Source organism: Papio anubis, chromosome 4 (assembly GCF_008728515.1).
Source record: "Papio anubis isolate 15944 chromosome 4, Panubis1.0, whole genome shotgun sequence".
Lineage (NCBI taxonomy): Eukaryota > Metazoa > Chordata > Mammalia > Primates > Cercopithecidae > Papio > Papio anubis.
This window is the reverse complement of record NC_044979.1, coordinates 27,992,629-28,015,951: the sequence shown is the minus strand read 5'-3', so window position 1 is coordinate 28,015,951 and position 23,323 is coordinate 27,992,629. Positions and strand designations below refer to the sequence as shown.

Below are 23,323 nucleotides of genomic sequence, written 5' to 3'. Positions count from 1 at the left end.
CACGGTGGCTCACGCCCTGTAATCCCAGCACTTAGGGAGGCTAAGGTGGGTGGATCACCAAAGGTCAGAAGTTCGAGACCAGCCTGACCAATATGGTGAAATACTGTCTCTACTAAAAAAATACAAATATTAGCCGGGTGTGGTGGCGTGGGCCTGCAAGTCCCAGCTACCTGGGGAGGCTGAGACATGAGAATTGCTCGAACCTGGGAGGCGGAGGTTGCAGTGAGCTGAAATGCACCACTGCACTCCAGCCTGGGTGACACAGAGAGACTCTGTCTCAAAAAATAAATAAAATAAAAATACAGACCTGTGTCAAGATGCATGAAGAATGTGAGATTTTACCCTACTTGTGGCTAACAAGTTAACCTGTCACAATTTCATGGATGCTGGTAGAAAACATGAGACTCCCGGCTCAGCGATGAAAGACAGTTAACTACTCACAGCAGTAGCAGTAGCCAGAGTATGAGCATTTTGGGGTGGGTTTCCTGAGCCCCAAAATTCCCAAAGTGCAATGCAAAGAGCCAGATAATACCTGGTCTTGCAGTAGGCTGCATTACCGGATAAGAACCCTAAAGATGGAATCTGAACATTTACAGTGGGGAGTAAGCATGCCTGTCCTTTTTTCTGAAGAAAAACATTATTATATTAGACCATAAACATGTTTGCTTTTTGCTCCAGAGGGCTTTTTGCTCCAAATACTATTAGTATTTTCTGGGGCTGCAAGGAAATCTTCCCTTTCCTTTAGAGGGAGACACGATCTCTATCTTCTAAGGCTGGAAGATGTCTTATATTATGGGAAGGGAACACAGCTGTGATAGCAGGAAACAGACGGCAATTAGTGCCTAACTTGCAAGATGTGCAGAAAAGAGACGCATGAATAATTCAGAATTGTCTACCAATAACTGGATAACCCCAAATCCATATATACAGTTTCAGAGCAAAGAAAATCTCCATAATGTTTGTATGAAGCAATGATACTTAAGCCTAATAAAGATGGCATATATGTACAGAAAGAAAAATTACAGACTAAAATCATTTATAAATATTGATGTAAAAATTCTAAAAGTAATATATTAGTTAACAGATTCTAACACTACATTAAAGAAATAATGCATTGTGATGAAATGGGGTTTATCAAGAATGTAAAGATGGTTCTGCATTAGAAAATTGATAAAATAACATCACATTCATGAGTCAGAGGATAATATCCAAAATGCTGAAAAGTCTTTGATAAAATCCAACATCCATTCCTAAATATTCTTGAAAAAAAAAAAAGGAATAGATATGTCCATAAGGTAAACATATATACTTCAATCTTAATGCCAGCATATTACTTAATACGGAACCCTGAGAGGCATTCCCATTGAGGTCAGAAGTGATGCAAGGATGCCACTATCTCCATAATTATTTAGCATTATTCTGGAGATATTAGCCAATGCAATTAGATAAGGGAAAACAAAGAAACAAGAATTGCAGAAGACAAAACAAACAAAAATATGTTTGTTTTTAGATGACATGATGGTATACATGAAAACCCTAGAGAATGAATAATAAAACTAACTCAATAATTCACCAAGGTAGCAGGATATAAAATTAACATGCAAAACCAGTAATATTTATATACATAAATGATAGCCAGGTAGAAGATAAAATGGAATAAACAACATTTATAATAGCAATGAAAAAGGTAAGTTATTTAGAAATAAACATTTTAAAACCATTCAAAACTAATATAAAAATATTTTTTAAACAACATTTTTGAAAGGCATAAAAGTAGATTTGAACAAATTAAAAGACATCCTTGTTCTTAGGATGTTCAAAAATCATCAGGATATGTGTTCTCCCCTAACTTATGAATTTAATGTGATCCCAACAGAAAATGTCAACAAGGTTTTTTATGAAGCTAGACAGCTTGATACTAAAGTTCATTAGAAAAATAAACATGTGGCTAGGCACAGTGGCTCACGCCTGTAATCCCAGCACTTTGGGAGGCCAAGGCGGGTGGATCACCTGAGGTCAGGAGCTCGAGACCAGCCTGGACAACATGGTGAAACCCTGTCTTCACTAAAAATACAAAAAATTAGCTGGGCGTGGTGGTGGGTGCCTGTAATCCCAGCTACGTGGGAGGCTGAGGCAGGAGAATCGCTTAAACCTGGGAGGGGGAGGTTGTAGTTAGCCAAGATCAAGCCATTGCACTCTAGCCTGGGCAACAAGAATGAAACTCCAACTCAAAAAAAAAAAGAAAAAGAAAAAGAAACATGCAAGAATAGCCAGGAAAACAATGAAAATAAAGAACTATGATGGAGGGCTAAGCGTCCTACGAAGCTTCTATATTTAGAACAGAGTGTAGCAGTAGTATATGAATAAACAGACCAATATATAAGTAGAATAGACACTCCAGAAACAGACTCAAGTATGTATGCAACTTTTTTGAGTTTGTATAAACATACAAACTCAGGTACATATGATAAAGATGATGTCTCAAATTATTGGGGCAAAGACGGTCTTAAAAATTTTCTTTCAGCTTTCCCCTAATTGTCTATAGAAAAAATGAAAATAACTTTTTTTTGAGTTAAGGTAATATGGTTTGGATCTGTGTCCCCACCCAAATCTCATGTTGAATTGTAATTGCCAATGTTGGAGGTGGGGCCTGGTGGGAGATGACTGGATCATGGGGGCAGATTTCCCTGCTTGTGCTGTTCTCGTGATAGTAAGTTCTTACAAGATCTGGTCATTTAAAAGTGTGTGACACCCCTCCGCACCCCCCTTGGTCATGCTTCTGCCTTGTAAGACATCTGCTCCTGTTTTGCCTTCCACCATGAGTAAAAACTCCCTGAGGCTGCCCCAGAAGCAGACGCTGCCATGCTTCCTGTTCAGCCTGCAGAACTGTGAGCCAATTAAACCTCTTTTCTTTATAAATTACCCAGTCTCAGGTGTTTCTTTATAGTAGTGTGACAACAGACTAATACACAAGATCTTGCTCTGTTGCCCAGGACAGAGTGCAGTGGCATCATCACAGCTCACTGCAGCCCCAACCTCCCAGGCTCAAGCCATCCTCCCACCTCAGCCTCCCAAGTAACTGGGATTATAGGTGTACACCACCATGTCTGACTAATTTTTGTATTTTTTTTGTAGAGACAGGGTCTCACTATGTTGCCCAGGCTGGTTTTGAACTCCTGGACTCAAGTATGCCCCTGCCTCGGCCTCCCAAAGTCCTGGGATTCAAAGTGTGAGCCACCACACCTGGCCTTAAATAAAATTTTGGGGGGCAACTAACTGGGTAGTCAATGGAAAAGGATAAGATTGAATCTGTTCATAGCATATATAATAAAAAAATTCAACGGAACAGAGATCTAAATGTAAAATACGAAACTATAAATGTATTAGAAGAGAACATGAGTGAATTACTCTATACTTTGAAGGGAATAAATTTTTAATTATGACTCAAAGTCAAATAAAATAAAAGGCTGGCAAATATGACTACCTAAAAAAAATAACACTTTTGCATGACAAAAGACATCATAAGAAAAGTTAAATGACAAACCAGTAGAAAATACTCGTAACATCTTTCACAGGTAAAGAGCTAATATCCTGAATATACAAAAAAATTAAGGAAACAAAAGACTAAAAATCCTATAGAAAATAGGGAAAATGCAGCTGGGCATGGTGGCTTATGCCTATAATCCCAGCACTTTAGGAGGCTGAGGCGGGTGAACAGCTTGAGCTCAGGAGCTCAAGACCAGCCTGGACAATCAATCCTTTTGCCTTTCTCCCAATGGTGAAACCCTGTCTCTACAAAAAATGCAAAATTAGTCAGGCATGGTGGCTTGTGCCTGTAGTCTCAGCTACTTGGGAGGCTAAGGCAGGAGGATCACCTGAGCCCAGGGAGGTTGAGGCCTCAATGAGCTATGATAATGCAACTGTACTCCAGCCTGGGTGACACAGTGAGATCCTGTCTCAAAAAAAAAAAAAAAAAGAAAAAAGATGGGAAGGGGAAAAATATAAAACCGAAAGCAAACTGGAACAAATCTATCTGTATTTCAAGAGATTTATATAACTGCACTGAAAACAAGGAAGAAATAACCCACTTAGTCAATATTCAACTATTCTGTGTGCAGACGTTAAAAAATCAATTATGAACTAGCAGTTCTTTCCATACTACACATACATAAAATAATAATGACACATATATTATTCTTAATTCTTTATTATTTCATTTATACTTCACAATAACTCTATGAGGTAAGTACTATTATTATCTCCATTGTACAGCTAAGGAAGCTGAGGCAGTAAGAATTTATGTGACTCACCTGAGGTCACATATCTCATAAGTGGTAGAATCAGGATTTAAACCTAGGGATTTTGATTCTAAAGGTCATTCTCTTCACCACCACAAAGACTGCCTCCAAAACTTGTAACTCCTTTGCCTGACATTTTAAATTAGTCTTGTGCATAGCTGCAGCCACTGCCTGGCCAAGGAGGGACAGGGAGATCTCAGTCTCACAGCCTTCTGCTGCAGGGCAGTAGGTATTATCCTAAAAATGCTATCCTATGCATCATTAGGATACACATAGGATAAATTAGGATATGCATTAGGATAAATCTGCTATCCTATGCATCATTACGACAATATCTACTGCCCTGCAGCAGGATGCCGTGAGACTGAGATGTGAGCAGACTGCTCTCCTCACCGCTTCTTGCCCACACTGGTTGCCTGGGAGGTGCCACACCCTCTCTGGTCCCGGCCCCAAGGTGCCATTTTGAGAGTTTAACACTGGGCTGCGCCCTGCCCTCGACCTGACTTAGGGCTGATGCAGTTGTAGCTGCTACTTGGCCAAGGAAGGCAGGGAAACCAGGCTATCCTATACATATCTAGGATCATACTCACTGCTCTGTAGCAGGGAGCTGTCAGACGTCATGACGTGTGACCAGACCACACTTCTCACAGCTTCTTGCCCACACTGCATACCTGGGAGGGACCCCTCCCTCTCTGCTCCCTGGTCCATGGCACGATTTTGAGAGTTTAATGCTGGCTGTGCCTCACCTTGGGTTGAGTTCAAGTTGATGTGGCTGCAGCCACCACTTGGTCAAAGGAGGGACTAGGAAAGCCAGGTTCCCCCATGCATAGTTAGGACAATATCCAATGTTCTTCAATGGGCTGCTGTGAGACCAAGCCCCAAGCGGACCACACTTCCCACAGCTTCTTGCCCATGCTGCTCACCTGAAGGGTCCCCACCCTTTCTAGTCACAAGCCCACAGCTGGCATCATTTTGAGAGTTTAAAGCTGGGATACGCCCCACCCTCAGGCTGAGTTTGAGATGATGATGATGTGGCTGCAGCTGTCACCCAACTGGGGGAGGGACAGGGGATAACAAGCTCTCCTAAACACACTTAGCATAATACTCACCACCCTGCTACAGGCAGTTGTGGGACTGGGACCTAGCCTATCCAACCCATTGCAGCTTCTACCAATACCAACACAGACTGCTTGTGACCCTGTGGGTTGCTCCAACACCACTAGTGCCCATCACCCACACCACACCAGCTGCCAAGGGCCGAAGAACCCACTCACACACTGGGCTCATTGCTCTCAATATTTGTTTCTAGCAAGCCACGTGGAGGCCCAAGGATAGCCCTCTTGTACCCACCAACACTGGAGCCAGTGTAAGCTGGGCCTAAAAATAGGCACACGTGGTGCACTGCTGGCACTACTGGAGCCCAAAGACTATGTTTCTAGGTCCCCAGCTAAACTTCACCATGACCTCAACTAATGCCTGTACCCTAAGGCACTGAGGAATCAGATACCACTGACCCTGTGTACTGCTCAAGAGGTCACACAAAGATCCCACTACCACAGGCAGTCAAAATCAAAGTCAAGGTATCTCAATAACAAAATATATGTCTTTAGGAAAAAACTCACTCCTACAAAAGCAATTTGAAAAAACTGGAACAAGCAACTGCTACACCAGATGCACAAAACTGTCTGCTTGAATATACAGGTAAAGTTTGTTTTCTGAAAGTCTGGATGCATACTAAGTAGAGAGTAAATAGGGTTAGTTATACTACTTGACTGAGTATAAAGAAAGAATGAAGCAATACAATGTTTCTACTTTTATTCTTTTAACTGAAATTTATTTTTTTAACTGAAATTTATTTTTTTAAATCATCTCTGACATACTCTCACCAGTTCTATACAACCCTATTCTGGAAGTACTCTTTTAATTAGCCAAGAAAAATAAAGGAAAGGCATTTGGATTGGATATAAAGAAGTAAAACTGTTTCTATTCACAAATGGCATAATTATTTATATAGATTATATAGATAATCTCAAGGAATGTGTATAATGATGACTAGAACCAGTAAAGGTACTCAGCAAGGTTACAGGATACCAAGTTAATATGGAAAAGTATTTTTTAAAAGTTTTTCATTAGTAGTAAACAATAAAAAATTTTAATAAAATATCAAAAGCATAAATATTTAGATATAAATTTAACAAGAGACTTGCAAGACCTCTAGAGTAAACACTACAAAACACTGCTCAGAGAAATTAAAGGTCTAAAGGGAGAGATATACCATATTCATGAAATAGAAAAATAATAAATTAAGATGTCAGTTCTCCCCAGATTGATTTAGAGATTCAACACAATCCTAGTCATAATCCTAGTAGGCTTTATTTAGTAGAGATTGATAAACTAGTCCTAAATTTCATAGGAAATGCAAAGGAACCAGAATATTAAAAAAGAAAAAGTTGGAAGACCACACTACTTGACATTTAAGAGGTACCATAATGCTACATTAATCAATATTAGTGTGGTAATGGTACTGGATTGACAAATGGTTCAGTAACATGATAAGAAGCCCAAAAATATACCTAAAATTATATGGGTATTTGCTTTGTAGACAAAGGTGCCAAAGCACTCCAATAGAAAAAAGGAAGTCTTTCCAACAAATTATGGCGGAATACAGTAGATGGCGGTATGGAAAAAATACTGAACTTACCAAACAAACAGTAATTCAACTTGGATCACCGCCTAAAATGTAAAATCTAAAACCATAAAGCATTTAGCCTAACGCATGAGAAAATAAGTAGATAAAGGTTTCTTAGGGAACAGTAATAACTATGAAAGAAAAAAATTGATAAATTAGACTTCATAAAAATTTAAAACTTCTGCTTCTCAAATGACACTGTTAAGAAAATAAATAGGCAGCCAACAGACTGGGAGAAAACATGATCATGTTTAAACTCTTACCTTGAACTCATCTGAGATTTCAGACACAAAAGAAGATATCTGCTTCATGAGCCTGTCCACACTGCTCTCACTTCCTGTTTTGAGGAGTGTAGTAATGGCTAAGGTAGCAATGCTTCTGTTTGAGTCTGTGATTAAGTTTTCTAAGTCCAGATTGCAGGCAGTAACAGCAGAGGGGTGCTTCATTGCCACCTTGTGGAAGGGTAAGAAAAGAAATTACGCAAATTGCTTTTGATAAAGGCCAGAACTTAAATTTTAATTGAGGTAACTGGCAATCCAAAGAGGACAGGATAAGTTAGAAGTCATTGTTTCAAAAAGAATGGCTCCAGTTAACAAGGTATATCTTTTAATAAATGATCAACAGCCAGAGTATAGCATCGTACTCTCTTTTGTTAGGTTCCTATAACCTTTCTAACATTACCATTTTTAAAAAATTATAATTGGCCTGTATTTCCTTATAGTACATGTGTTCATATATGTCTATTAGATGTTAGGAGCACTGAGAACGGGATCTAGCATAGTAGACAGTGCTCGACAAAGACTGTTAATATCTTAGCACTTAAAAAATACTTCTGCATTTCAACACGCAAACTCCAGCCAAACTGCATTATCTATGGTTACTACATAGTCGGCCATTCTCCTGTGTCCTTGTTTTTGTTGATGTTGTTCCATCTTTTTGTCTATCCCAGTATTGGTATAGAATCCCTTACCCACAATTTGGAAAATCTGAAAAAACTCTGGAAAGCAAAGTATTGGGATGAAAATTTATTTAACAGCAAAACATGACCCAAACTAATGTGAAACTCTTTAATTGTTAATTTGTACCACTTGACAAGAATAGTCATATGTTTTGTGCAAAAATATTAATGTGTTTTAATGGTGGGATGCTGCCCCAGGCCCACTAGGGTTAGTAAATAAGATATAACACCATATAACCTTTCTAAAATTTATCTAAAAGCAAATTCTGAGACACATCTGGCCCCAAGATTAGAGATGAGGGATTGTGGACCTGTATCAACTCTTTAAAAAAACAATTTAGGCCCTGGTGGCTCACACCTATAATCCCAGCACTCTGGGAGGACGAGGTGGGCAGATGACCTGAGGTCAGGAGTTTGAGACCAGCCTGGCCAACATGGCGAAACCCTGACTCTACTAAAAATACAAAAATTCGCTGGGCACGGTGGCAGGTACCTGTGATCCCTGCTACTTGGGAGGCTGGGGCATGAGAATTGCTTGAACCTGGGAGGTGGAGGTTGCAGTGTGCCGAGATCACACCTCTGCACTCCAGCCTGGGAGACAAAGTGAGACTCTGTCTCCAAAATAAATAAATAAATTAAAAACAATTTAAATTGTTGTTCTATAAAGGTTTATTCCATGGCTGCTCTAAACTTCTCTTTTCTTCAATTGTTTACACAATTAATTTATAATTATGTATTGCCTATGACAAGTCTTCTACTACATTTAACTTTCATTTACATTTTCTATGCTTATTTAATTTATTCTGTGTTTCTGTATTATATCCTCTAAATCTATACAGTCTAATAATGTAGCCGACAGCAACATGTGACTACTAAGCATCTGAAAGGTGGCTAATCCAAACTGAGTATGCTGTAAATGTAAATATACTGGATGTCAAAAACTTGAGATATGTAAAAATATCTATTACATGTTGAGATGACATATTATGATAAAATATACTATTAAAATTAATTTTACCTTAAAAACTTTAATGTGGTTATTATAAAATTTAAAATTATATATGTGATTCACATTGGGTTTCTACTGGACAGGGCTACTGCCAGCACTGTGCAAAAGCACTTCCTTCAATGACAGAAATGTTCAAGATCTGCACTGTCCAATAGCCACTGACCACATGTGGCTGTGAGTACAAGAAGTGTGACTCATGTGACTGAGGATTGAATTTTTTATTTTATTTTAATTAATTTAAATTGAAATACCACTGATGGCTAATGGCCACCATATTGCACAGTGTGGCTTTTGAATATAAAATGCTTAGAAGTCAGGAATGAGTTATAATCTTCAGCTAAATAATAATAAAAATGGGCATTCCCAAGGCCACAAATGTTAAGTGAAGTGTTGTAGAGGTGAAGCCCATGAATCATATATATTAACCTTGGAGAGAAAATCAAATGCTTCACATTTAATGTTTCTCAATTAAATACTGATGTAAGTCAACAGTTAGCAAAGAAACACCTACCTTGTTCAAGGTCCTCACAGCTGCATATCTCAAGGCTGGCTTAGGAGAACTACAGAAAAGCTGAAGAACTAAAAAATAATAATAATATATAATATTACATATACATACTGTGAATACTCCTGGCTTAGGAGAACTACAGAAAAGTTGAAGAACTAAAATACAGATATAGATATAGTGAATATTACCTATATATGCTGTGAATATTCCTCATCTCATCATATACCATATAGCTGAAAATATAGTACATAACGAATCACATTCAAAATATGCGTAGATTTTATCACAGCATAAAAAATTTACATGAAAAATATAAATTTATCAAAATAGAAAAAGCACTTTTGGGGTTCCTGTAGTCCCAGCTACTCGGGAGGCTGAGGCAGGAGAATGGAGTGAACCCAGGAGGCGGAGCTTGCAGTGAGCCAAGCTATTGCACCACTGCACTCCAGCCTGGGCGACAGAGCGAGACTCCGTCTCAAAAAAAAAAAAAAAAAAAAAGAAAAAGCACTTTTAGTCACTTATAAAAACTTTAATAGGAAACAAAGTTTGCTCTTTTTTTAAAAAAATTAGCATACCCATTAATACTTGAACTTAAATGGTAGAAATATTGACAGTTCTGAAAACAAATGGGCTTTTTAAACACCAAGGAAAACTGTAAAATGTTTTCAAAAGTTTCATATGAGGAAATAGAAACTTTAAAAAAAAGCAATAAAGAATTATTATTAACAAACTATGTACATATAAATAAAATTCTTTCAGAAGTTTTATATACATAAATAGAAACATTAAAAAAAGAAGTAATAAAGTAAGGAACAACTAAAATAAACTATTTACATATAAGCTATCAGAATGCAAAGGCTATATATACACAGAGCTAGCATTCAAAAAACAGTCTTAACACCTATTCTGCAGACCTATGAAACTTAAAGCAAAAACTTAGGAATACAAGCAAAAGCCAGTCATCAAATATAAAACAAACCTGAAACAGCAGGTGCCAACTCTCTTGCAGTGCAGTTGGGAAGATGGATGATAGCTGAAGCAGCTTCATAAATAACCATTTCATGTTTATTTCGCAAGCAACTCTCAATGAAATCAAACAGTGGACTTTCATGGCTGCCAATAAATATTTATAGGCCATTATACAGATATCAAATAGAGAGGCAATATGCATAGGGATTAAAAGCACAGGCAGATTGAGAGGCACTTCTGGAACGGTGGATGAGGGATTTCTAAAAATTCATTTCTCCACAAAGCAATTAGACAACTGGCAAAATTGTCAAAATTAACTTTTTCAGAACTCCAAAATTTAATCAAAGATTTTTGACAATCCTGAACATCCATTTAAGAAAAGTAGCTGAATCTTAGTAAAAATGCTGAGCTTTCCGGTGTTTTAACCTGCCTCATTCTCAATTTCCATGTACCTCTTCCCAGTTCCATAGTAGCTTTGGAAACCAGCAGCCTCAGAACCACAGTAACTGTGAATGCCAGCAGCCTGGCTACAAAAGCAGCTCTCGGCCAAAACCTCATCCCCAGAGAACTGTCACTATGTGACCTGTCTGGTGCCCCGAGAAAAGCCCTATTCACAGGCTAATCTTTATTTCACCTGACTCAAGAGCTCACTCAGTGTGAAAAGCCCTATGCCCAGGGAGTTTGTCCAAAAAAATCAGTAGTATTTGGTTAATCTTGCAGCTGCCAGAAGCAGCAATTTTAGCAGAGGCAAACAAGAGACTGGCCAAAAAACTTAAAAAGAAAATTTGGGAAATGAGATGTCCTTAGAGGGCTTTGAAAATTTCTAAAATATTACTGGGGATATAGAAGGCCATGTGCATGTGGAGGGCTAAGCAAATACCCACTAAAGACCTGACAGAGCTCCACTCTCTAACTTTTCCTTGACTCTGAGACTCTGCACAAAGCAGGAAGTGAAGGCTAAGGCAGAGCTGTGAACTGCTGGGGTATGGAAAGCATGCCCCAACATACACAGCACCCCTTGGAAAATGATGGGAGACATGCTGGTTTAAAGCATTTAAGAAAATCTGTCAAATCACTATTTGTGACTCAGACATTCAAACAAACACTTCAGTGTCTATACAAGATACAGATTAAAGACTACAGAAATAGTCCAGGAAGTTCACAAACAACAACAAAAACAACAAACCCCAGGGATAGGGGAAGGGAAAAGTCTGATTACCAGTGTTGTCACATTATAATATTTAAAATATAATGTTTTTGACAAAATAATTATGAGACACACAAAGAAATAGTTAAGTATGACCCATCTATGTGAAAAAAAAGTAAATAGAATTTATTCCTGAGGAAGCCCAGATGTTGAACTTACTAGGCAACAACTTTAAGTCAGCTAATATAAATATGTTCAAAAAACTAAAGGAAATCATATTTAAATTAAAGGGAAGTATAACAAGGATGTCTTACGAGAGAGACTACCAATAAAGAGACAGAAATGATTTTTTTTTGTTTAAGAAACCAAATAGAAATCCTAGATTTGGAAAGTGCAATGACTGGAATGAGAAATTCGCCAGAAAAGTTCAATAGCAGACTTGTGCAGACAGATGAAAAAAATAAGAAAACTTGTAGATCTACTGAGATAAACCAGCTGATGAAAATAAAAAAAGAAGGAAAAAAAATGTACAGTGCTTTGGAGACCTGTGTAACATGATCAAGGGTACCCACATTTGGATGATAGGAGTTTTCATAGGAAACGAGAGACACAAAGGGGAAAACGAACATAAGAAGAAACCATGGCTGAAAACCTCACAAGTTTGATTAAAACAACAACAACAACAACAACAACAACAAAAACCCATTAATTTATGGACCCAAGAGGCTCAAAAAGTCTCAAGCCAAATAAATACAAAAATATTCACATATACACACACCAGAGTGAAACTGTTGAAAGCATAAAAATAGTCATTCTGACTGGTGTGAAATGGTATCTCATTGTGGTTTTGATTTGCATTTCTCTAATGATTAGTGATGTTGACCATTTTTTAATATGCTTGATACCATCTCGTACCAGTCAGAATAGCCATTATTAAAAAGTCAAAAAATAACAGATGCTGGTGAGGTTGCAGATAAAAGAGAATGCTTATACACTGCTGTTGGGAATGCAAATTAGTTCAGCCACTGTGGAAAGCAGTTTGGAGATTTCTCAAGAACTTAAAACAGAACTACCATTTGATCCAGCAATCCCATTACTAAATACAAACCTAAAGGAATATGAATTGCTTTTGTTAGGTTTTTATGTGAAGGCGAGGGTTAGAGAAAGACTGAGAGAGAGTTGGCAGCTCTACAGCAATGCAGGTTTTATGTGCAGCGTAAGATCTGCAGAGGCAGGGCACCAACTTAATGCCAGGGCCCACCTCTCCTTACAGGCTGGGGCAATTTTAGGCCTGGGAGGGAGGGGTCTGAGGGATATGGCTTGCTGCCCGGGAGGATGTTGATAAGATGTTCCCATGATGAGGCGGTTTGGTCCTTGATCTGGCAGGATGAGACAGTGATGTTCCTTGGACTTTTTCCCAGCAGAATGTGATAAGAAAGTCAGGCAGTCGGGCAGGATGTTTCTCACGGCCCAGTCCCCCAAGGAATGTTTCACTTTGATCAAGGTCTGTGAAATGACAGGGGGCTTACAAAATGGTACAGTTTGGACTAACAGTTCTACCATAAAGACACATGCCCTCATATGTTCATTGCACCACTACACACAATAGCAAAGACATGGAATCAACCTAGATACCCATTAACAGTGGACTGGATGAAGAAAATATAGTACATATACACCATGGAATACTATGCAGCCATAAAAAAGAATGAGATTACGTCCATTGCAGCAACACGGATGGAGCTGGAGGCCATTATCCTAAGCAAATTAACATGGGGACAGAAAACCAAATACTGCATGTTTTCACTTATAAGGGGAGCTAAACATTGAGTGCACATGGGCACAAAGAAGGGAACAATAGGTACTGGAGCCCACTTGAGGGTGTAGGGTGGGGAAGGATGAGGATAAAAAACCTACCAACTGGGTGGTACTATGCTCACCACCTCAGTGACAAAATAATCTATACACCAAACCCCCATGACATGCAATTTACCTGTATGACAAACCTGCATGTGCACCCCTGAACCTAAAATAAAAGTTGGAAAGAAAAAAATAATAATAAATAAATATATAAACAACAAAGAAAACATAAGATCAAGGTAAAATCTTGACAGCAGCAAGAAAAAAACTACTTATCACACTGTACAGGGAAAAAAATCAGTATGATTAATGGCTGATTTCTCATCTGAAACAATGGAAGACAGAGACAGTAAAATGTCATATTCAAAGTGCTAAAATGAAAAAACAAGAATTCCATAATCCAACAAAACTATCCTCCAAAAATGAAAGCTAAAAATGACATTCCCAGATAAGCAAAGGCTGAGAAAATTCATTGCTAACAGACTTGCTTTGTAAAAATACTAAAAGAAGAACAGACTGAAAGACTGTAGACAGTGACATGAATAATCAGGGAGAAATAAACAGCATCAGAAAGTGTAAATATATTAATTGGTATGAAAGATTCTACAATTTTTCTCATTTCTTAACTACTTTGAAGAACATAAAATTGTATAAAGCAATAACTATAACACTATATTGTCGAGTTCTTAACATATACACAGATAATACACATGCCAATAACAGCAAATAGGAGGGAAGGAACAGAACTATATTGGAGCAAAGATTTTAAATTTTACTGAAATTAAGTTAGTATTATCTGAAGTAGATTGTGGTAAATTAAAATGCTTACTATCATTCCTAGAAATTATGAAAAAACTTTTTTTAAAAGTTAAATTATTGATGAAGGTATTAAAATGATATACTAAACATTTTTTAACTCAAACGCAATCAAAGAAGAAGAGAGAAACAAAAAAGACAGGAGATTTACACAGAACAAATAGCCAAATGGCAAAGGTAAACCCAACAATAATTATGTTAAATTTGAATGGTCTAAATACTCCAACTAAAAGACAAACTGCTAGACAGGTTTAAAAAGCAAGATCCAACTACATGATGTCTAACAGACACACTTTAGATTCAAAGACACAGATAGGATGAAATTAAAAAGACAGGAAAATGTATGCCATGCAAACAAAACTGTAAGAGATCATGAACACCTATATTAATAGCAGACAAGAGTTTAAGACAAAAATGTTATGCAACAAGGAGAGACATTTCACAATGTTAAAGAGATGAATGCATCAGGAAGATTTAACAATGATAACTCATGCGATAGAACCACAAAATACATAAAGCAAAACTTGACAAAAGGAAAGAGAAATATATAATCTAAAAATAATATGCCGAGAGCTGTGGCTCACAACTGTAATCCTGGCACTTTGGGAGGCAAGGCAGGCAGATCACCTGAGGTCAGGTGCTCGAGACCAGCCTGGCCAACATGGCGAAACCCTGTCTCTACTAAAAATACAAAAATTAGCCAGGCATGGTGGCAAGTGCCTGTAATCCCAGCTACTCGGGAGGCAGAGGCAAGAGAATTGCTTGAACCTGGGAGGTGGAGGTTGCAGTGAGCTGAGATCGCACCACTGCACTCCAGTTTGGGCAACAGAGCAAGACTCTGTCTCAAAATAAATAAATAAAAATAATCGTTGAGGGACAAGATCTCAACTCTGCTCACAGCTGCCTGGATATAAACTCGATGGTATTAGTGGGGCACGGTGGGAAAGAGACTGGCCTTGTTGGCTGTGTGGTAGCTGGGTTAGACCTGTCACTGGCAGCTTTCCCCCACTTTCACGGTAACCTGTATGTTGCAGCAGAAGCACCATAATCCCCCTGGGAACATAACTCCATGGGCCTGAGAACCATACCCCCATCTCCCACACCAGCTGCAGCAAGCCCCACACAAGGACAGTCTGAGCTCAGATATGCCTAACCCTGCCCCCTGCTGATGGTCTTTCCCTACCTGCCCTGGTAGCTGAAGACAAAAAGCATAATCTCTTGGGAGCTCTATGGCCCCAGCCATTCCTTGAGAAACCCAAATATGTATCCAAGTGACCTCAGAGCAAGCTTGTATCCCCCCTATACTACTGCAGCTGATGCTCTCTTGAAAGCGCCACCTCCTGGCTGGAGGCCAATCAATTCAAGCCACTGCAGCAACTAATAAAAGAACAACCATGACCCAAGAAAACAGAAAACAGCTAATTCAACCGCCTATAACATCCTGGCTACCCAGAGGTCCAGAGTCAGTACACATGACAACCTTACTGCTAGTACAACCAGCATTCAAGAAAACCAGGACACTAAACAAAACTACAACCAAGGACCCTCACAGAGTCCTCTTCACTCCCTTCACAACTTCTGGAAATGAAAGACACATTTACAGAAATGACAAATACACTGGAAAGTTTCAATAACAGAATCGAACAAGTAGAAGAAAAAAACTTCAGAGCTCAAAGACAAGACTTTCAAATTAACCCAATCCAACAAGGACAAGGAAAAAAGAATTAAAAAAAAAAACACACAACAAAACAAATGCACAAAGCCTCCAAGAAGTTTGGGATTATGCTAAATGACCAAACCTAAGAATAACTGGTGTTCCCAAAGAAGAAGATAAATCTAAAAGTTTGGAAAACTTATTTGAAGGAATAATTAATGAAAACTTGCCTGGCCTTGCAAAAGACCTAGACATCCAAACACAAGAAGCTCAAAGAACACCCGGAAAATTCATCACAAAAAGATAATCACCTAGGCACTTAGTCATCACATTATTTAAAATCAAGATGAAGGAAAGAATCTTAAGAGCTGTGAGGCACAAGCATCAGGTAAGCTATAAAGAAAAACCTACCAGATTAACAGCAGATTTCTCAGCAGAAACCCTACAAACTAGAAGGGACTGGAGTCCTATCGATAGCCTCCTTAAACAAAATAATTATCGCGAAGAATTTTGTATCCAGTGAAACTAAGCTTCATAAATGAAGGAAAGATAAAGTTTTTTTCAGACAAACAGATGCTGAGAGAATTCACCATTACCAAGTCAGCACTACAAGAACTGCTAAAAGGAATTCTAAATCTTGAAACAAAACCTTGAAATACACCAAAATAGAATCTCCTTAAAGAAAAAAATCTCACAGGGTCTATAAAACAATAACACAATGAAAAATAAAAAAACAAGGTACAACCAGCATGATGAATAGAATAGTACCTCACTCACATCTCAGTAATAACACTGAATGTAAAAGGGCCGGGTGTAGTGGCTCACGCCTGTAATCCCAGCACTTTGGGAGGCCGAAGCGGGCATATCACAAGGTCAGGAGTTTGAGAACAGCCTGGCCAACATGGTGAAACCTCGTCTATACTAAAAATACAAAAATTAGCTGGGCATGGTGGTGGGCGCCTGTAGTCCCAGCTACTCGGGAGGTTGACACAGGAGAATCACTTGAACCCGGGAGACGGAGGTTGTGGTGAGCTGAGATAGTGCTATTGCACTCCGGCCTGGGCAACAAGAGTGAAACTCTGTCTCAAAAAAAAAAAGAGAATCCACCAACCAAGTCTGCTGTCTTAAAGAGACTCACCTAACACATAAGGACTCACATAAACTTAAGGTAAAGGGGTGGAAAAAGGTATTCCATGCAAACAGACACCAAAAGTGAGCAGGAGTAGCTATTATATCAGACAAAACGGACTTTAAAGCAATAACAGTTTAAAAAGCAAAGAGGGACCTTATATAATGTTAAAAGCACTAGTCCAACAGGAAAATATCACGATCCTAAATATATATGCACCTAACACTGGAGCTCCCAAATTTATAAAACAATTACTACTAGACCTAAGAAATGAGACAGACGGCAACACAATAATAGTAGGGGACTTCAATATTCCACTGACAGCACTAGACAGGTCATCAAGACAGAAAGTCAACAAAGAAACAATTGACTTAAACTACACCCTAGAACAAATTAACTTAACAGATATTTACAGAACATTCTACCCAACAACTGCAGAATATACATTCTATTCATTAGCACATGGAACATTCTCCAAGATAAACTATATGACAGGCCACAAAACAAGTCTCAATAAATTTAAGAAAGTCAAAATTGTACCAAGTACTCTCCCAGACCACAGCCGAATAAACTCCAAAAGGAACCTTGAAAACTATGCAAATACATGGAAATTAAATAATCTGCTCCTGAATGTTTGTTGGGTCATCAATGAAATCAAGATGGAAATTTAAAAATCCTTTGATTGGGAGGCCGAGACGGGCGGATCACGAGGTCAGGAGTTCGAGACCATCCTGGCTAACACGGTGAAACCCCGTCTCTACTAAAAAAAAATACAAAAAACTAGCCGGGCGAGGTGGTGGGCGCCTGTAGTCCCAGCTACTCGGGAGGCTGAGGCAGGAGAATGGCGTAAAAACCCGGGAGGCGGAGCTTGCAATGAGCTGACATCCGGCCACTGCACTCCAGCCTGGGCGACACAGCGAGACTCCGTCTCAAAAAAAAAAAAAAAAAAAAAAAAAAAATCCTTTGAACTGAACAATAATAGTGTATACAGACCTCTGAGATACAGCAAAAAAGGTGCAAAGACAAAAGTTCATACTACTAAATGCCTACATCAAAAAGTCTGAAAGAGTACAAGCAGATAATCTAAGGTCAAACCTCCAGTAACTAGAGAAACAAGAACAAACCAAACCTAAACTCAGCAAGAGAAAAGAACCAAGATCAGAGCACAATTAAATGAAACTGAAACAACAACAACAAAAATACAAAAGAGATATGAAACAAAAAGCTAGTTCTTAGAAGATAAACAAAATTGATAGACCATTAGCAAGATTAACCAAGAAGAGAGAAGATCCAAGTAAGCTCAATTAAAAAGGAGTCGGGGGATACTAAAACCAATACTACAGAAATACAAAAGATCATTCAAGGCTACTATGAACACCTTTATACATACAAACTGGAAAATCTAGAGGTGATGGATAAATCCCTGGAAATATACAAACCCTCCTAGATTAAACCAGGAGGAAATGGAAACTCTGAACAGACCAATAACAAGCAGCGAGATTAAATGGTATAAAAAAGTTGCCAATAAAAAAAAGTCCAGGACCAGATAAACTCACAGCTGAATTATATCAGACATTCAAAGAATAATTGGTACCAATTCTATTGAAACTATTCCAAAAGATAGAGAAAGAGTGAATCATCCCTAAATGATTCTAAGAAGCCAGTATAACCCTAATACCGAAACCAGGAAAGGTCTTAACAAAAACAGAAAACTACAGACCAATATCCCTGATGAACACAGATGCAAAAATCCTCAACAAAATATAGCTAACCAAATTCAACAGCATATCAAAAAGATAATCCACCATGACCAAGTGGGTTTCATATCAGGGATGCAGGGATGGTTTAACATACACATGTCTATAAATGTGATACACCACATAAACAGAATTAAAAACAAAAATCACATCATCATCTCAATGGTTCCCAAAAAGCATTCGACAAAATCCAGCATATCTTTATGATTAAAACCCTTAGCAAAATCAGCACAGAGGGGATGTACCTTAAAGTAATAAAATCCATCTATGACAAACCCATAGTCGGCATTATACTAAATAGGAAAAAGCTGAAAGCATTCCCGAGAACTGGAACAAGACAAGGATGCCCACTTTCATCACTTCTATTCAACATAGTGCTGGAAGTCCTAGCCAGAGCAATCAGACAAGAGAAAGAAATAAAGGGCATCCAAATTGGTAAAGAGGAAATTAAACTGTTGCTGTTCACTGATGATATGATTGTCTACCTAGAAAACCCTAAAAACTCATCCAAAAAGCTCCTAGATCTGATAAATGAATTCAGTATTTTCAGGTTACAAAATCAATGTACACAAATCAGTAGCACAGCTATACAGCAACAGTGAGCAAGCAGAGAATCATATCAAGAACTCAACCCCTTTTACAGCAGCTGCAATAAAATAAAATACTTAGGAATATACCTAACCAAGGAGGTGAAAGACCTCTACAAAGAAAACTACAAAATACTGCTGAAAGAAATCATACATGACACAAACAAATGAAAACACCTCCGATGCTCATGGATGAGAAGAATATTGTGAAAATGGTCACACTGCCAAAAGCAATCTACAAATTCAATGTAATTTCCATCAAAATACCACCATCGGCCGGGCGCGGTGGCTCAAGCCTGTAATCCCAGCACTTTGGGAGGCCGAGACAGGCGGATCACGAGGTCAGGAGATCGAGACCATCCTGGCTAACACGGCGAAACCCCGTCTCTACTAAAAAATACAAAAAAAACTAGCCGGGCGAGGTGGCGGGCGCCTGTAGTCCCAGCTACTCGGGAGGCTGAGGCAGGAGAATGGCGTAAACCCGGGAGGCGGAGCTTGCAGTGAGCTGAGATCTGGCCACTGCACTCCAGCCTGGGCGACAGAGCGAGACTCTGTCTCCAAAAAAAAAAAAAAAAATACCACCATCATTCTTCACAGAACCACACACAAAAATATCTTAAAATTCATATGGAACCAAAACAGAGCCCACATAGCCAAAGCAAGACTAAGCAAAAAGAACAAATCTGGAGACACCACATTACCTGACTTCAAACTATACTATAAAGCCACAGTCACCACAACAGCATGGCACTGGTACAAAAATAGGCAAACAGACCAACGTAAAAGAATAGAGAACCCAGAAATAAACCCAAATATTTACAGCCAACTGATCTTCGACAAAGAAAACAAAACATAAAGTGTGGAAAGGACACCCTATTCAACAAATGATGCTGGAATAATTGGCTAGCCACACGTAGGAGAATGAAACTGGATCCTCATCTCTCACCTTATATAAAAATCAACTCAAGATGGATCAAAGACTTAAATCTAAGACCTGAAACCATTAAATTTCTAAAAGATAACACTGGAAAAACCCTTCTACACATTTGCTTAGGCAAAGACTTCATGACCAAGAACCCAAAAGCAAATGCAAGAAAAGCAAAGATAAATAGATGGGATTTAATTAAACTAAAAAGCTTCTGTATAGCAAAAGAAATAATCAGCATAGTAAACAGACAACTCACAGAGTGGGAGAAAAGCTTTGCAAACTATGCATCTGATAAAGGACTGATATCCAGAACCTACAAGGACCTAAAACAAATCAGCAAGAAAAAAAACAAACAATCCCATCAAAAAAATGTGTTAAGGACATGAATAGACAATTCTTAAAAGAAGATATACAAATGGTCAACAAACATATGAAAAAAATGCTCAACATCACTAATGATCAGGGAAATGCAAATTAAAACCACAACGTGACACCACCTTACTCCTGCAAGAATGGCCATAATTTAAAAATAAAAAGATAGATGTTGGCATGGATGTGGTGAAAAGGGAACACTTCTACACTGCTGGTGGGAATGTGAACTAGTACAACCACTATGGAAAACAGTGTGGCGATTACTTAACTAAAAGTAGATTTACCATTATCCAGCAAACCCACTACTGGGTATTTACCCAGAGGAAAAAAAGTCATTATATGAAAAAGGCACTTGCACACGCATGTTTATAGCAGCACAATTCACAATTGCAAAAATATGGAACCAGCCCAAGTGCCCATCAATCAATAGTGAATAAAGAAAATGTGCACTCTCTCTCTCTCCTCAGCCATTAAAAGGAAAGAAATAATGGCATTTGCAGCAACCAGGATGCAGTTGGAGACCATTATTCTTTGTATGTGTGTGTGTTATAAATTTCTTTCTTTTTTTAATTATTATACTTTAAGTTCTAGGGTACATGTGCACAAGGTGCAGGTTTGTTACACACATACATGTGCCATGCTGGTGTGCTGCACCCATTAACTCATCATTTACATTAGATATATTCCTAATGCTATCCCTCCCCCCTCCCCCAACCCCATGTCAGGCCCCAGTGTGTGATGTTCCCCACCCTGTGTCCAAGTGTTCTCATTGTTCAATTCCCAACTATGAGTGAGAACATGCGGTGTTTGGTTTTCTGTCCTTGCGATAGTTTGCTCTGAATGATGGCTTCCAGATTCACTCATGTCCCTACAAAGGACATGAACTCATCCTTTTTTATGGCTGCATAGTATTCCATGGTGTATATGTGCCACATTTTCTTAACCCAGTCTATCATTCACGGACATTTGGGTTGGTTCCAAGTCTTTGCTATTGCAAATAGTGCTGCAATAAACATACATGTGCATGTGTCTTTATCCTTTGGGTATATACCCAGAAATGGGATGGCTGGGTCAAATGGTATTTCTAGTTCTAGATCCTTGAGGAATCACCACACTGACTTCCACAATGGATGAACTAGTTTACAGTCCCATCAACAGTGTAAAAGTGTTCCTATTTCTCTACATCCTCTCCAGCACCTGTTGTTTCCTGACTTTTTAATGATTGCCATTCTAAATGGCGTGAGATGGTATCTCACTGTGGTTTTGATTTGCGTTTCTCTGATGGCCAGTGATGATAAGCATTTTTTCATGTGTCTGTTGGTTGCATAAATGTCTTCTTTTGAGAAGTGTCTGCTCATATCCTTTGCCCACTTTTTGATGGTGTTTTTTCTTGTAAATTTGTTTAAGTTCTTTGTAGATTCTGGATATTAGCCCTTTGTCACACGGGTAGATTGCAAAAATTTTCTCCCATTCTGTAGGTTGCCTGTTCACTCTGATGGTAGTTTCTTTTGCTCTGCAGGAGCTCTTTAGTTTAATTAGATCCCATTTGTCAATTTTGGCTTTTGCTGCCATTGCTTTTGGTGTTTTAGTCATGAAGTCCTTGCCCATGGCTATGTCCTGAATGGTATTGCCTAGGTTTTCTTCTAGGTTTTTACGGTTTTAGGACTAACGTTTAAGTCTTTAATCTATCTTGAATTAATTTTTGTATAAGGTGTAAGGAAGGCATCCAGCTTCAGCTTTCTACATATGGCTAGCCAGTTTTCCCAGCACCTTTTATTAAGTAGGGAACTTTTCCCCATTTCTTATTTTTGTCAGGTTTGTCAAAGATCAGATGGTTGTAGATGTGTTATATTAATTCTGAGGGCTCTGTTCTGTTCCATTGGTCTGTATCTCTGTTTTGGTATCCAGGAGCCGGTTTTTCAAAAAGATCAACAAAACAGATAGACTGCTAGCAAGACTAATAAAGAAGAAAAGAGAGAAGAATCAAATAGATGCAATAAAAAATGATAAAGCTGATATCACCACTGATCCCACAGAAATAAAAACTACCATCAGAGCATGCTATAAACACCTCTATGCAAATAAACTAGAAAATCTAGAAGAAATGGATAAATTCCTGGACACATACACCCTCCCAAGACTAAACCAGGAAGAAGTTGAATCCCTGAATAGACCAATAACAGGCTCTGAAATTGAGGCAGTAATTAATAGCCTACCAACCAAAAAAAGTCCAGAACCAGAGGGATTCACAGCTGAATTCTACAGAGGAACAAAGAGGAGCTGGTACCATTCCTTCTGAAACTATTCCAATCAACAGAAAAAGAGGGAATCCTCCCTAAATCGTTTTATGAGGCCAGCGTCATCCTGATACCAAAGCCTGGTAGAGACACAACAAAAAAAAAAGAGAATTTTAGATTAATATCCCTGATGAACATTGATGCAAAAATCCTCAATAAAACACTGGCAAACCGAATCCAGCAACACATCAAAAAGCTTATCCATCATGATCAAGTTGCCTTCATCCCTGGGATGCAAGGCTGGCTCAACATATGCAAACCAATAAACATGATCCATCATATAAACGGAACCAAAGACAAAAACCACATGATTATCTCAATAGATGCACAAAAGGCCTTCGACAA

General features: G+C 38.5%; 1 protein-coding gene across 5 annotated transcripts in view; it reads right to left on the bottom strand.

Annotated features, from left to right (window-relative positions):
- COPG2 (COPI coat complex subunit gamma 2) overlaps positions 1-23,323 on the bottom strand; it is a 147,344-nt gene that overhangs the window by 34,891 nt on the left and 89,130 nt on the right. For 4 of the 5 annotated variants that reach the window (XM_031665151.1, XM_031665152.1, XM_031665153.1 and 1 more), the window contains 4 exons: positions 13,572-13,604; positions 10,442-10,575; positions 9,466-9,533; positions 7,251-7,439 (listed from right to left, as the gene is read on the bottom strand). In XM_031665151.1, the coding sequence (XP_031521011.1) occupies positions 7,251-7,439; positions 9,466-9,533; positions 10,442-10,575; positions 13,572-13,604 (424 nt within the window). The remainder of the gene's footprint in view (positions 1-7,250; positions 7,440-9,465; positions 9,534-10,441; positions 10,576-13,571; positions 13,605-23,323) is intronic. The other variant, XM_031665150.1, reaches the window with a different exon arrangement.